At 45.9% G+C, this 15,915-nt stretch overlaps 1 protein-coding gene across 1 annotated transcript in view; it reads left to right on the forward strand.

Annotated features, from left to right (window-relative positions):
• Positions 1-15,915, forward strand: part of PTEN (phosphatase and tensin homolog) — a 126,862-nt gene that overhangs the window by 88,998 nt on the left and 21,949 nt on the right. The window contains exon 6 of the mRNA XM_082268323.1: positions 3,784-3,925. Coding sequence (XP_082124449.1) covers positions 3,784-3,925 — 142 coding nt within the window. The remainder of the gene's footprint in view (positions 1-3,783; positions 3,926-15,915) is intronic.

Below are 15,915 nucleotides of genomic sequence, written 5' to 3' on the forward strand. Positions count from 1 at the left end.
ACACCTTTAAAATAATATCAGGTACTAGAATTATATTGTACATAAGTCCACTGTGCAGATAGATGATAAATTAGTGCTAAAGTTGTGTGTTGAGTGCCTTTTTTTGTTTTGCCGTTCATGTTTACTGACCATCACTGACTTGTGAAGTTGTTTGAAATGTGCCTGTATGCTGGTCCATTTGCCTGTGGAAACAGAACAAGCTATGTGTCAGATCCAAATTCTAACATATAGTAGTTAGAGGTAGACTAGGCAGAGATAGGACTGTTCTATTGAATACTGCAGATTGCACCAGACAACCCTGGATTGCTGGCATGGTCAGCAGACTTTTTTTTTCTTTTAGCAGATAAAACATTTTATACATTTAAAAGACCCAGATGAGAGCAAATAAAGTTTGCATACACTTCAAGAAGGGTTTCCATTATCTAATTTCTACCATCTCATTTAGCTTTATTTTAAAGTGGTTCTAAGGTCAAAATGTTTTCTCCCCCTAATGCATTATGTGCTTTAAGGCAAAAACATCCCCACAACATGATTATTAGCGAACAGCGCCTGCATCCAACCGCATGCAGCCACTCGTTAGATTTTTGACAGCCGGTGAGAACAGCTGTCAGAATACTATAGCCGCAGCAGGAGATTCTGGAATCTGTTTCATTTTATTCAGCCTGCAGGCTGAACAGAAAAAATATTTGTGTATGGCCAGCTTTATTAACAATGTTTACTGTCCATTTGTCAGGTGGAAGGATTGTGTTTTTAAATTGTTTATGTAGTTGTTTGGCTAAAATTCTACTTTAAAGGGCAGCTATCTAAAAAAAACTAATTGTATTGTAATTATTTGTAGTTGGTACATGCAGCGACAAAATTCAGTAGGGGAAATTTATTAAAAACTGGAGCAGACAGAATCTGAAACAGCTGTGCATAGAAACCAATCTGCGTCTATCTTCAGCCTTTCCATTTAAGCCATGAAAATGAAACCTAAAGTGGTTGCCATGCACCACTGCTCCAGTTTCTGTCTGTGCCAGTCTTAGTAAATTCACTTCAGAGTATTCCTTTATTTCATATAATTTTGGGATTTTTTTTTTCTTAGTTGTGCATCACAAGATACAGAGGAGTTAATAATTATTACGTTGGTTATGCCACCACATTCAGGTGAATGGACACTGGCCAGAAAAAAGGCAGGCGTCAGTGTCCAGAGATAACCTCTGCCACCTTAGGTAAGCCTCAGTTTTGTGCTAGTGTCCAGAAGGTGTTTTTGCCACTGAAATGCTTACTCACTACCCCATGGAGAGAGTTCTATAGGAAAAATTGGGTTGGCTAGCTGTTGACCTAGCTGTTTACTATACGAATAAGACCTGACTGGTCCCCTTGGATGATGTCCTTGTCTTAAAAGACTCCTTGGATTAGAAGAAGCCCTCTTTAAGGCATCATTCTCTCTGTTGGAGTGGCTCTGTAGGCTGTGTGGTGCATTGGGGAATTTCATAAGCTAACTTTCAGGAGTGGGCACTGTCTGTCAGAATGAGAAGGCTCTTATGGTTTAGGTGTTGATTGGCAGAATTTATCTACAGGATACACATTGAGAGGCGGCTCTTTTGAGGGTGAACACCTATTCAGACTATCTTTGGATGCCTACATCCAAAAGGTGACCATAGGGAAGAGTATTCTCTTGGCCATTAAGAAGAAAGCAAAGGTTATAGGCTAAAAGCCAGTAACGTCTTCAACATTCAAGGAGTTACTTTCCTAAGAAATCAATCTCTAACTCCAAATAAAAGCCTACATTAGAGCTGCACGATTCTGAATAAAACGAGAATCACAATTTTTTGCTTAGACTAAAGGTCACGATTCTGAAGAACTTTTTAATTCTAAAGATTTGCAACCTCTGAACATTAAGTTGCCAAACTAGATGGCAGTAAAACAAGACCTAATACTCTTTGCTTTAATCAAATTTCAAGAAAAGTACATAAAAATGACCATTAAGTATTGGGGTTTCTTTTTTTCTAGTACTCTCTGATACCAATTACTGATACCTACAGCAACATTTTTTGTTTACACTTCAGCTTTTAGCAATGGTACAAAGCATTAAAAGGTTATTTTGCAAATGAAAGAAATTGGCTGTTTCTCTTTCATTCATTGACGGACACAGCTCCATATCATCTTTACCCTTGGGTTTATGCTGACCCCTACAGGAGTAGGACACTAGGCGGAAAAAAGTTCACCTATGGCCATAGGGCAGTTCCACTTCCTGCTATAGGTCTTCAGTTTTTTTATGCCTAGCCAGGAGTAAGGACCTAGTTCCTTGCTAGGATCTCTGGTCAGAGCATTTTTTTCTTTTTAATGGAATTTTTTTTACTTCTCAAAATGTGTTTTTTTGGGAGGAATGGTACTGGTGGGAGCTTTGGTGGAAAGATACCTTACAAGGAGTTGGACGCAGGGGACCTCAGCATGCTGTCCAGAGGATTCAAGCTGGAATTTTCCGTCCCCCCCCCTCCTGCTTTAAGCACTTTAGATTCATGAAAGAGCGGTTTTCTTTGTAGCCCTAAAAAGCTTATTGTCCTAAGGGATCATCCCTCCTGTGCCTTTTTAGAGGAGAGGTCTCAAGGCTTTTTTTACTCCAACCCATTTCATAGTTATCAAACCAGAGACTTCCAGCCTATCCTATCTCAAAGGTTCCAACACGTTCCTGAAAATTCAAAAATTTCTATATTTTGCTAAGGAGGATCGCCGCTACCAGTTTATGGTGTTACCTTTAGCCTGTCCACAACCCCCCACCCGAACCATGCACATTTTTCTTTTCAGAACCCTGCGTCTCAATATACAGGCGGTATGTGACAGGTGTTGGAGTCCTTGGATCAGCCATTGCATCTGACTCAAAAGACCAAAGTTGTTCTGGAGTGCTGGTTATCCATACAGATGCTGGATTCAGGGAAATCCTTCCAGTGACCTGGAATATCTATAGGACAGATGCTTACCTGTCAGGAACATGGTGGTCAGAGAAAAAAAATAACTGATTTGCATCCTGGAACTTCAGGTGATTTGGCTGTCACTCTTGCACTAATCTGTCTGCCTTCAGGGTCTCCTTGTTAGAGTGCAATTGTATGAAGGGTCCTACAGGTGGCTTTGTAAGGGGGAATTGGGCTTATTGGCCTTGTTGCTTTGTTGCCCTCCCCTTATATTTACCCTGTGTAGTAATGACTATCCACTCCTCTGTTTTGTAATGTATGATTAAGAAATTAGGATTTTTGGTTTATCTGTAAACTCCCCTCTGACTGTTCCTTATTGCTACAAAAATGAGGCTTAGCTGTGCTTGCAGCGGTTCTGCCCGGGCAGGGATGCCAGCCCTTTCTTTTCTTCTGGCCAGTGCACATTCAACTCAGGATGGCAGCATAACCAATGTAGTAATGACTGGCAACCCCTCTGCGTCCTGTGTACTCCAAGAAATGGACTTTACAGGTAAGCTAAAAATCCTAATTTTTTTTTTTTTTAATGCACAACCTAAAGTGTCCTCCAAGTGTTCCAATAAGCATTGTGTTTGTAAGTTTAAAATTAGCATTAAAAACCAAAAACCAAAAAGGAGCCTTAAGTGATGCAAGCTTTCTTTAGGCTGAGCAATGTAACAAAGTCCATTTCATTGCTATGACTTTTCTGCCAATGTTTTAAAAAGATTTGTGTACTAAGGTGTGTTTAAAATAGCTTTCTTCTGAGATAATAAAAAAAAAAAGTTAAGAAAAGTACAGCGGTTGTAAACCAATGTGGCGCAGACTGCAGAATTAATGTCTTGTATATTTTTAGGGTGTGACAATTCCCAGCCAAAGGCGCTACGTATATTACTACAGCTACTTGTTAAAGAATCATTTGGATTACAGACCAGTGGCACTTCTATTTCACAAGATGATGTTTGAAACAATTCCAATGTTCAGCGGTGGAACATGCAGTAAGTTGAATGAGTGTCTCCTTTTTGTTTGCTGTAACACCAATGCAAGAATGAATAGGTAAAATATGTATAGTTTGCCTCACTGATATCCGCTAACCATTCAAAAGAGACATTGGATTCTGCTACGGGAAAATCTCTGAATCTGGCTTGATTTGAGTTCACAAACTGTTTTCCTTTAGAAAAACTCAGAGCGTGCTCAAGGCTTTGAAAATGCATTTGTATTGCATTCAGTATCTTGCCAAGCTCCAAGTCCTGCAGGCTTCAAATATTAGCCTCTTTCTAACATTATTGGACCTTGTGTAATAAATGTCTGCTGCTTGTCCAGATTCTCTCTGGAGCAGATCAGAACATGACCGGATTTTGGTATTTTTTTTTGTTTTTTTTTTTCTCTTCGACTTAACAAAGGCTTTATAAAGAAGTAGTGTAAAATGTGAAGCACCATGCTGTTATAACTTAACTACTTTCCACCCGCATGAGGTCGTATGACACCGTGGATTTAAAATGGCTATATCTGGATGATGCCTGCAGCTACAGGCATCATCCAGATATCTTTCTTTTCAGCCTGCAATTCCCTTCACTGTAAAAGGCAGGGGGAGGGGATGCCCTGCTGCCCATCGATGCCTCTCTGGGCTTTCCGGTGCGATGGAAAACCGTAGATCCAATCTAGAGAGAGAGCTAGATTACCACAGGGCTGGTTGAGGACCAGATGGTCCCAGGCCATATCTATGACCCTGGGAGGCTGGAAGTGACATGAACACTCATTTTATTCTCCCTAGAAAGTAGCGATCAATGTGTTTTTTTTTTTTTTGTGCCCATGGTTTCCAAGGTTGAGGAGATATCTGGGGCCTCCATAATGAGGACCTGTCATGCAATATTTCTATTACAAGGAATGTTCTTGTGATAGGAATAAAAGTGATCAAAAAAAATTAAAGGGATAGTGTACTCAAAACCGGTAACATGTAAAGGCATTTAAAAGCATTTATCCATAAAGATTTTTAAGTACCGTATTTTGCCATTCTATGAGCGTGCACAAGTTTGGCATGTATTTACTCGGCGTACTCTCATCTTTAACATTCTACAAAAAAATTGGTAACTATTTTTTTTAGAAAAAAAAAATTGTGTTCGCAAAACCGCTGCGCAAATACCATGCGAAATAAAAAATGTATAATGCTTGGGGGTTATAATTAATTTTCTAGCAAAAAATACTGATTTAAACTTGTAAACAAAACGTGCCAGAAAAAGCCTGGTTGGCAAGTGATTACAGTTATTTTAACTTTAATCTCTAACTTGCACTGACAAATGCCTGGAAACATTGAAGTCCAGAAAGTTTTGTGGTGGTATTTTTTGGGTCCCCCCTCTTTAGAGAAGCAGCGCCATGATTAGGCCCTAGGCAATGTTTAATTTGGTTCTACTGCAAGTCAGCATCCCCCCCCCCATATTTTGAAAGATTATTTCTTAATTGATACAAAAAAAGTCCACGTTTTTAAATTTTTATGCAGCTATGCTAGTTAGGGTAACAGTTTTTTTTTTCTTTTTAATAAGTGATCTGTCACTGTTCAGCTGATCAGCACAACCCTTGCTATTATTTTGTCCTACGTTTAACGTACCATTGTGGTTTCTTCTGGCTTTCTTTTGATATGGGTTTAAAGCCTCCTCCCTTCCTGTTCTTAATTTGAGGCAGAGTGGTTTTGTGCACCTAACCCAACCCTAAACAGAGCTTACCTCCCTAAAAGTTTACAAACTTGAGATTTATTTGGTGTAACTACTGTAGCCTTTGTTGGAATAATATTGACTGCAGTGAGTACTAAATATGAAGCAGAGCTTTTGGCATTTGGTTATAGATTTAGATTTTCTTTGCATGGCTTGTCTTAGCAGTCGTATTTGAGAGATACAATATTGCTTTCCTAATCCTTTTGTAGAAAGTTCTAAATTCATATAAAGTGTACCTGTATTTTGCATGGTCTGTATATTAAAACTGCTTAGGAAAATTGGCATTAGAATATTGAGCATCTGTTTTAAAGAATCTTGTGTGTGCTCAGAATGCCGCTAAACCACAAAGGCCCGAAAACAATGTATGAGCATGGGAAAAGAACCAATGAGGAAAATTTTTCTTGGCTTATTCAGGATTCAAATTATTTGGACTTTAAATTTTTCTTACTCAGTGGCTTTACTTATGGAATATTTATTGCCCAAACACTATGGTGTCACCTGTCTTCTCTCAAGCACTGCATACTCATGTGGGATATATATATATATATATATATATATATATATATATATATATGTGTGTGTGTATGTATGTCTCCTGATAGGAGTCTTTTCAAGTGGTATTAAGCCCAGACCCAGAACCGAAAATGTATTATATTTCAGCTTACCAATCAGCTGTGGTGGCTGCATTAGTTTTTGTTTTGCTCTTACGTCCTCCGACAGACGCCGCCCACTCATACAGTCTTCACCAATGGGTATTGACCTCTTATCCATAGGAGCAAGCTAGGCATAAGACTTGTTAAAAACAAAGCAGACACACCTATGGGGGCTGTCCCACTGGTCCAATACCCCCCTGCTATCAGCCATCCCAACTCAGTTTGTCTTCTGCCTAGTTAGGAGTGAGATAGGCTCTCCCTGTGCTGGGGCTACAGTCTTAGCCGCCTTCTTTTTTTCTTTATGATTTTATTTCAGGGAATGTGTTTTTTCTTCACATTACTAGCTGTTATTTCTCATCTTTTAGTTAGTCACTTTTTCAAGATGATGACGGCGTTGCGGAGCTGGGAGTCGGACTGGTCATCCTGGTTCTCCAGGACAGAGGGCCTTATGGAATCCCAGCCCGCCATGGAGTGTTTAGCAGGCTATGTGTTCGCCCTGGCCTCGCAAAGGACCCATCCCTGTCCTCAGGGATGCAAGCCTGCGAGGTGGCTACCTCGCCTGGACGTCTCCCCGCGGTTCTCCGTGCACTGTTAGCATCCTGCGTTTTGGCTGATGGCACTCCTCGTGGTTTCCGGTCGATGAGAGGCACCCCATGCCATCGGGTACATGTAAGTACATTCTGTGTGGGGCCTCTGTCTGGGGCTGGCAGTCCTGTGTGTCTGTGTTATCCCCTCATGTCTGTGCGTTTTTTTGGGCTCCCTGATCCCGGTCCCTGCGGGGGTTTTTTCTCACGGGCTGTGCACTGTGTGGGTTTGTGGGGGTCCCTCTCCTGTGTCACTTTAGGGTGCTTTGGTAGGTACAGACACGTGTGGCGACCGCTGCGGGGTTAAACACCGCCGGTCCGCTAATTTTAGGTGTGGGCAGCATGTCTGGCTCCACTGTGGGCGCTTATACAGCATTGTATGTGGTGTGTTTTGGCGCCTTGCGGCGCCATCTTGTCTGTGGCAAAACGCTCGTTCCGAGCACATGTCGGCGGCCATTTTCCCAAGCCTCCCATTACTTTTTATAGGCAACCATTTTTCCTTGGCCTGAAGTCTCTGTTCAGCCTCTTGCGGTGACATCACTTCCTCCTTCTGTTCAGGAGAGATCGGCTGCGGTGGTAACACTTTGTGGGGGTCTGTCTGCTGTCCTTTTTTTGTGCAAATACTTCTGGCTATCAGTTTATTCCTGCTTAGGGGTCCGTTTGTCACAGTCTTGTAGCCGTGTGCTGCGGGGGTCCGCGGTGCGCTTAAAGGGCCAGTACCACCAAAAAAAAAAAGAAAACTTTTTTTATTATGGAATCTCAGGACAGCAAATTTTCCCCAGCCTTAGTGGGGGGATTCAGGTTCTTCTGAATCTTCTGCTCTGACTACTTTGTCTGCTGCAGTGGCAACTTTGGTGTCCAAAGTGGATATTCTGATGACTGAATGAGCTAATAGAAAAAGGCCTAGGGTTTCTTTTTCTTCTGATTCTGAATCTGACATGGTTGCCATAGGTAGCGTGCCCCTGGCAGAGTCTCACTCTTCTCAGTCTGAGGGGGAGGCGGAGGTTGCAGGGGTGGATGATTTCCCCCCTGGGACGGCCGAAGACCGGGCAGCTTTGGATGCGCTAATTCTTGCCATTAAGGAAACACTACATTTAGAGGACGAGCCCAATCCTCCGGGAATTGTGTCCTCTTTTGGTACACACAGGTGTTTCCTTGCCCCGCTGAGTTTCACGCTACTGTGAATGATCAATGGCGTCATTTAAAACGCACCTTTGTGGTGCCAAGAAAGTTTCAACTCCTAAATCCCTTTGCGTCTCCTACGGATTCGCGCTGGTGTGTGGCTCCTCAGGTGGATCACATTGTGGCCAGGTTGAACAAGGCTACTCTGGTACCCACCGAAGATTCTCCGGTGTTTAGGGATCCTACGGATAGGAGGATGGAATCCCTTGCCCGCCATGCCTACATGGTGGCGAGTTCCATGCTAAAACCTATTTTCGCTTCTGTGATGGTGGCTCAGGCGGTGGCAGATTGGACCAAGGTGCTGAGACGCACCCTCATGGCTGATTCTGCCCCCCCCTACTACCGTGGAGATGGTGGACCAGATTTATCAAGGGGTCATGTATTTGTGCGATGCGGCCTTGAATGAGGCCCCATTATCAGTGTCGCAGTGAATAACCGTCGCCTGATATGGTTGAAAAGCTGGTCGGCTGACCAGACTTCCAGGAAATCGGTGGCTGACATCCCCTATGCGGGGTCTCGCCTTTTTGGGGACTCCCTGAATGAATTGGTTAAAGGGGTCACTGGGGGCAAGAGCACTCTGCTGCCCCAGAATCCTAAGGGCAAGTTTTTCCGCGGTAAGCGGAGCCCCTCCCTTAAACCAAATCAGGGGTCCTTTCGTGCCTTCAAGGCACAGGACAAGGGAAAACCAGAGAAAGCCCTGGGCAGGCAAACCAAAGACCGCCCAGGCTGGTGCGGCGGCCCAGTCTGCCTCTGCCTGAAGGGGCGCCCTCACCCGTTTCAGGGGTGGGGGGACATTTGCGCGGTTTCCTCCAACCTTGGCTGCTCCGAATTCTGGACAGGTGGGTTCAGGAAATCATTCGATCAGGATACAAGATCGAATTCCTTTCGCGGCCGGCGGACAGATTCTTTCCCTCAAATCTTAATTTGACCCCAGGGCGGTTACAGGACCTGCATCAGGCGGTGCAGGATCTCCTCGCCCAGGGGGTGATCGTCCCAGTGCCTTATCGGGACAGGTTTCAGGGGTTTTACTCGAATCTGTTCACTGTGCCCTAGAAAAGAGGGCAAGGTGCGTCCGATTCTGGACTTGAAAGCTCTGAACCGCTTTGTACGCGTTCGGAAGTTCCGCATGGAATCACTCCGTTCGGTGGTAGCCTTCCTGAGTCCAGGCGAATTCCTGGCCTCTATCAACCTGAAGGATGCGTATTTACACATCCCCGTTTTCGAGGGTCATCAGAGGTACATCCGATTCGCTATCGCGGAGGAACATTATCAGTTTGTGGCGTTACCCTTCGGTCTCGCTTCGGCTCCAAGGGTGTTTTACCAAAGTGCTGGCTCCCGTTCTGGGCCTGTTAGGGGCACAGGGCATTGCGGTCTTGGGATATCTGGACGATCTCCTGTTAAGATCGAGTGCCAGTCAGAGCCTGCTGCGTGATCTGTCCACTACAGTTCAGACGCTTCAGGAGTTTGGATGGACCATCAACGTGCAGAAGTCGACCTTGTCTCCTTCGGTTCGTCTCCCATACTTGGGAATGGTTCTGGACTCTGCTCAAGCAAAGGTGTTCCTGCCGGAGGACAAACTCCGGACCCTACAGAATGGGGTCAGGGCCCTCAGGAAAAATGAATCCTCGTCACTGAGGACCTGTATGTGGTCCCTGGGGTTGATTGTGTTGGCCTTCGAGGCCATACCGCTTGCACAGTTTCACACCAGGTCTCTCCAAGCGGAGATCCTGGCCAGATGGGACAGGTTGCCTCAGTCCTTGGATCTGAGGGTGTCTTGAGTCACCAAACCAGAATGGATCTTCTGTGGTGCCTTCAGTCCCCGGCGGTGGCGGATGGAAAATCCTTCTGGCCATTACTGTGGACGGTAATTACCACGGATGCCAGCCTGTCAGGCTGGGGTGGAGTCCTGGGCAACCTGTCTGCACAGGGCACTTGGTCGGTGCAGGAATCCTCCCTCCCCATAAACATATTGGAATTGAGAGCGATCAGGCTGTGCCTGCTCCATTGGTCGGATCGTCTCCAGGGCCGTCCTGTACGGGTGCAGACGGACAATGCCACTGCGGTGGCTTACATCAATCACCAAGGGGGCACCAGGAGTGCCCGGGCGGCCCAGGAAGTGACCAGAATTCTGTCTTGGGCCGAGACTCCTGTCCCGGCGATATCGGCATTCCGGGTGTGGAGAATTAGCAGGCCGATTATCTGAGCCGCCAGACCCTGGACCAGGGGGAATGGTCCCTGCACCCGGAGGTATTTCAAATGCTGTGTGCGAAATGGGGATCCCCCGGATGTGGATCTGTTTCGCGTCTCCGCTAAACAACAAGGTGGAAAGGTTCGGGGCAAGAACGCGCAATCCTCTGGCAGACGCCTCGGATGCGCTGGTGGTGCCTTGGCATCGGTATCATCTGATATATGCCTTTCCTCCGATTCAGTTGTTGTCCAGGTTCCTTCGCAGGTTGGCCTCGGAACCAACACCGGCCACGCCGGTCCTGGTACGCGGACATCGTTCAACTGGCCGTCGAGCCTCCATGGCGGCTGCCAATGCGAGAAGATCTACTGTCTCAAGGACCGATCTTCCATCCTGCTTTACAGTCGCTGGCTTTAACGGCATGTCTGTTGAAAGCCAGGTCCTGACAGACAGGGGGTCTCTCTTCAGAGGTCATTTCTACCTTACTCAAGGCTAGGAAAGCCTCATCTGGTAAGATTTATTACCGTACATGGGAAGCTTATTTTGCCTGGTGTGAGTCCAGGGGCTTCTCTCCTCGTTCATACTCTGTGGCGAGAGTGTTGGCTTTCCTTCAGTCTGATGTGGACCAGCACCTTACGTTGGCCACGATTAAGGGCCAGGTATCTGCACTGGCTGTCCTTTTCCAGCGCCCCTTGGCGTCTGATTCTTTGATTCGCACCTTCATTCAAGGTGTGCGTCACTTGGCTCCTCCTCGAAGGGCGCCCTTACCTCCATGGGACTTGAACTTGGTTCTGTCCGTGTTGCGTTCCCCGTTTGAAAACATCAGGGAAATCTCGTTAACTCTGCTGTCTAAAAAGGTTGCCTTTCTTGTGGCAATCACTTCTGCTCGCAGAGTGTCGGAGTTGGCGGCCTTGTCTTGTTGCTCCCCTTACCTGGTGGTTCATAGGGATAAGGTGGTCTTGCGACCTAACCAGTCCTTTCTTCCAAAGGTGGTCTCTGATTTTCACCTTAATGAGGACATTGTTTTGCCTTCGCTCTGTGCGAATCCTAAGCATCCTAAGGAGGTTGCTTTGCATTCCTTGGATGTTGTCAGGGCGATCAGGGTTTACCTGTCGTCAACTGAATCCTTTCGGAAATCGGATTCTCTTTTTGTCCTTCCTGAGGGATCTTGGAAGGGTATGGCTGTGTCTGTGCGACCATTTCGAAATGGATCAGACAGACAATTGTACAGGCCTATTCGTTGAAGGAACGGGTACTGCCCCCGCCCCTCTTTTTGGGGTTCTTGGACTCTAACTGCTTGCTACCAAACTGAGTTGGGAAGCCTGATGGCAGGGGGGTATTGGACCACTGGGACAGCCCCCATAGGTGTGTCTATGTAAATGCTTTGTTTTTAACAAGTCTTATGCCTAGCTTGCTCCTATGGATAAGAGGTCAATACCCATTGGTGAAGACTGTATGAGTGGGCGGCAACTGTCGGAGGACTCAGAGAAAGGAATTTTACGGTAAGATTTTACAAAAATTCATTTTTTTGGCTTTTTCCCCTCTGTTTTTTACCTGGTTATCTGGCCACTAACACATCTCCTGTATTGAGATATAATTCTGGATGAATCAGCAGAGGAAGCACAGCACCGTTGTCAGTCTTGGGTAAGGGGAATGTTCTGCTTAGTAGCAGATATAGAATCATTAACCACCTGAAGTCAAACTTACACTTAAGCAGATCCTTTTTGGGATAAAGGTTTTGAATCCATAAATAAAAGTTTAATTTCAACAGCAGACCCCCCCCCCCCCCCCCCCGCCACTGATACATTCTGCTGGAGAGTTTGCAGGCTTCTTTGTTCATCGACGGACACAGCGCTCCATAAATCATACCTACTGGGTTATATTGCCTTCTCCAGGAGTAGGACTAGGCAGAACAAAAAACACCTGGCTATGCCCATGGGCCGTCCTCAGCTGGTATATAACCCACCTCCCACCTGTCTGCTCTAGGTAATCAGTTTTAATCTGTCTAGTCAGGGGTAAGGACCTAGGCTCCTGGCTGTAATCTCTGGTCCTAGCATTTTTTTTTTTTTTCTCCTTCCTTACATCTTTTTTGTCTTTCTCTCTGGAGATCTACAATCAACTGCCGAGCTGGGCAACGGGCTGGATAATCTAGATCCAGTGGTACCCACCAGCTAGTGAGCGTGTCCAGACCACAGCTACGTGTTAGATAGGCTGCGATGTAGCCTTACAGACTGAGGCTGGCCAAGTTAAACATCTCGCTGGGTCGCATTCGACTGGGCGTGGGTCTGAGTCACAGCAGTCCCTTGGCTATCCGCTCCTCTACTTCTGTGGCAAGCATTCTGTCTGGAGCGTTACCTGCACCATGGAACGGTAAGTACAATCCCCCCTCTTCCCTTTTTGGTATTTATTTTTTTGGAGTGGACGCGGGTAACCTCCATTGACGGTCGGACATGTCCTCAGGTTCCCTCCTCCCATCCTTTTTTTTCAATATTAGAGTATGACTTTTTATTTTTTTGTTTGTTTTGTTTTTTGTCATCTGTGTCCCATTGGGGAGATTTCTCTTTGATTTCCCCTATATTCCTGTTCTGGGGACAACCCAAAATTTGGTATTTTCATTCACTTTCACTTCCAGTGATGAAAGAAAATAACAGAGGGGTGAATCTCCCTAACAAGGACAGATAGATATTCTAATCCCTCTCCGCTCTCTTCAGAACAAAACAAAAAGTTTTGCCCTTAGTTATACTTTAGGGACTGTACACATTTGCATATGAAGAAAATGTTATGGCAAGTTTAGGCAAGCAGCTCTTTACAGTTTAAAGAGGAAGTAAACTTCCATCTTTAAGTTTTACCTATAGGTAGTATAAATCTCTCTTAAACATGCATTGTTTAGGAGATATTTACTGAGGTAGCATCCAGTTCCTTCAGAGCGCATGCGTCATTGACGTAACGGCCACCCGTCCCGTTTCTTTAGAGCAGTGTGCTGTGACTGACAGCTCCTGCGTGCATGCTGAAAAATTACTCCGAACCCCCAATCATGTTTTTTTTTTTTTTTTTTTTTTTTTAGCAGAGACCCTAGCAAATAAAACTCAGATTGTTGCAATTCATGTCACACGGTATTTGTGCAGCGATTCTTCAAACACAACTTTTTTGGAAAAAATGCACAATATTTACCCTAATTTTTTTTTGTATAATGTAAAAGATGTTACGCCAAGTAAATAGATACCTAACATGTCACGCTTTAAAATTTTCACACACTTGTGGAATGGCGCCAAACTTCAGTACTTAAAAATCTCCATAGCCTACGCTTGCTGATCGCTGCACTTGTAGTGCAGATTCTCCTGGTGGCTGCAGGTGCCTGTTTCTGTGAGCGGTGAGTCTGGTGGGGTTTTCTCCCTCTCTGCTGAGGATCGCTTGGTGCTTTGTGCCTGGTGGGGGTTGTCCCTTAGCAGTGTTTTACACTTTTTGTGGGGTCCCCCTGGTGACTCTTGGAGTCTTTGGAGCACATTTTTTCACCTGATCCCCCTCTCTGAGGCTGCGGAGCCCTCCGGGTCCCAACCATCCATCCATGTACTGACGGCGGTCCTGGAGTCCCTTGTGTCCCGGGTGGAGTTGGCTTGTGGGCAACAGGTTAGCAAAAGGTGCCCCCCACCTTCCCCTGCCTTATATGCCTTATCAGATCCTGAATCTTATTCGGCCGCCATGGATGTGGGTCACCGTGCTGGGTCTGCAACTACGCACCTGGAATCCTCTGATAGTGAGGATGATTCCTCCACGTCTGCGACGGCGCACAAAAAGGTGCTGGTGGATGCACTTATTGTATCTGTGCGTGAGACACTGAAGATGTAGGACGCAGCTGAAGCTGCTACAGAGGCACAGGTGCCCTTTGGAAGGCTTGTGAGTGCCAAAGTGGCAAAGGTGTTTCCTTTCCCTGCCTATTTTGACAGAATTTTCGCTAAAGAGTGGGGACGACCAAAGTGTCCCCATGGGGTTCCTACTCGCTTTACTAGGCATTATCCCTATGAGAAGTCCCTTCTTAAGAAGTGGATTGTGCCACCGGTGGTGGACCCTTCGGTTTCCAGATTAAACAAGGCAACCTTGATTCCGGTTGAAGAGTCCCCAGCCTTTAAGGATCCGGCTGATCGGAAGGCGGAGGCTGTGACCCGCACTATGTACACTCTGGCTGGTTCGGCAATGAGGCCGGTATTCACCATTGCCCTAGTGTCGCAAACTCTGACCGAGTGGGCTAAGCTCCTACACTGTGACCTGGAGGAGGAACAAACAACTTCCCCCCCCCCCCTCCCCCAGTGTATCAGCCTCCACCCTCTCTGGGCGCAGCTGCTGATCTTCCCTGCACACAGTCTTTTTAAAGTGATTTATTTTTTATTTTTTAAACAACAAACATGTTATACTCCCCTGCTCTGTGTAATGGCTTTGCACAGAGCAGCCCTGATTCTCCGCTAAAGGGATCCCCCACCAACCTTTCTGGCCTCCTGCCCTCGGAGTGCCCCTATAGCAAGCTGCAAAGTATATTAGAGTGCCCCTATAGCAAGGTAAAAAAAACAAAAAAATTTTGCCTTTAGAACCACTCACTTCCTTCCCCGGACTACATGTCCCATGAGGCATTGCTCCTCACTCATTAACAAGTTCTTAGGAACTTACGGTCATGGATGGTGTACTGAGCTGTATTTGTGCTGCACTGTATTTCCTGATATGTAAACAAATAATGCATTCTGTTTGCAGACCAACTAATCGATTATGAAAATAGTACTCAGTGGAGTAGTACTTGTGAGTACACCCTCTGCACCAACCTTCTTCCCTTTTTGTTCTCACAGCTGTACATGTAGCCTTTACCTTTGACAATTTTGCTTGGAATCTAGGAGCCAGCTTAAAAAGTTAGCAGCCAGTTTTTTTTTTTTTTTTGTGCGTGTCGAATGGCCGGCTTCTGTGAGACCGCCGGCAATACACACGGGCCGAATGGCAGCCAGTTTTTATTGAACCGGCTGATGTTGCCTGGCATTCGACCCATGTGTACTTGGCTTGATGGGGTGATGGGCAGTTGGTCACTTGGTAAGGACAGTGCAGCAAGGTGGGGGCGATAGGAGATCCAGTAACTCATGCCACCTTAGGCCCCTTTCATACGGGCACCTCCACTAAGCAGAATTCGCTTGCTCAGCTGTGATTTTTTTAGCTGATCCCAGCTGAGCAGGCCGATGACTGGTCCTGTTAGCGAACACTGACAGTCCCACTCTCCTCTATGGGGCAATCAGATGGAAATGGACTGCCTATCCACTTCCAACTGATGCCATCTGATTCGATCTGCTGGACAGGTGGGAAATAGGACCACCATCTGTCTGTTTTTGGCGCACAGGATCGGATGGCGGTTTTTAGCGGACATCCGCCACTCCATAGAGGAGACTGAAGGATCCAATCAGGTCCGCCTGTAAAACTGACAGGCGGACCTGATCCGACAGCCCACGTGAAAGGGCCTTCGGCTGTGTGGGGTGACGGGGAGAGAATGAAAAATAATAAATGGGATGTCAGACATCGCATGTGATTCGCACTGCATTGCAATGCAAATCACATGCGATGTCTGTGTGTTGCAAATTTAGCCATACAGATTGTATGGCTGAATTTGCTTTGCATTCGGACCAAAGACACACAGGAACCGTTTTTTTT

This window comes from Pelophylax lessonae, assembly GCF_965119305.1.
Source record: "Pelophylax lessonae genome assembly, chromosome: 9".
NCBI classification, from domain to species: Eukaryota; Metazoa; Chordata; class Amphibia; order Anura; family Ranidae; genus Pelophylax; species Pelophylax lessonae.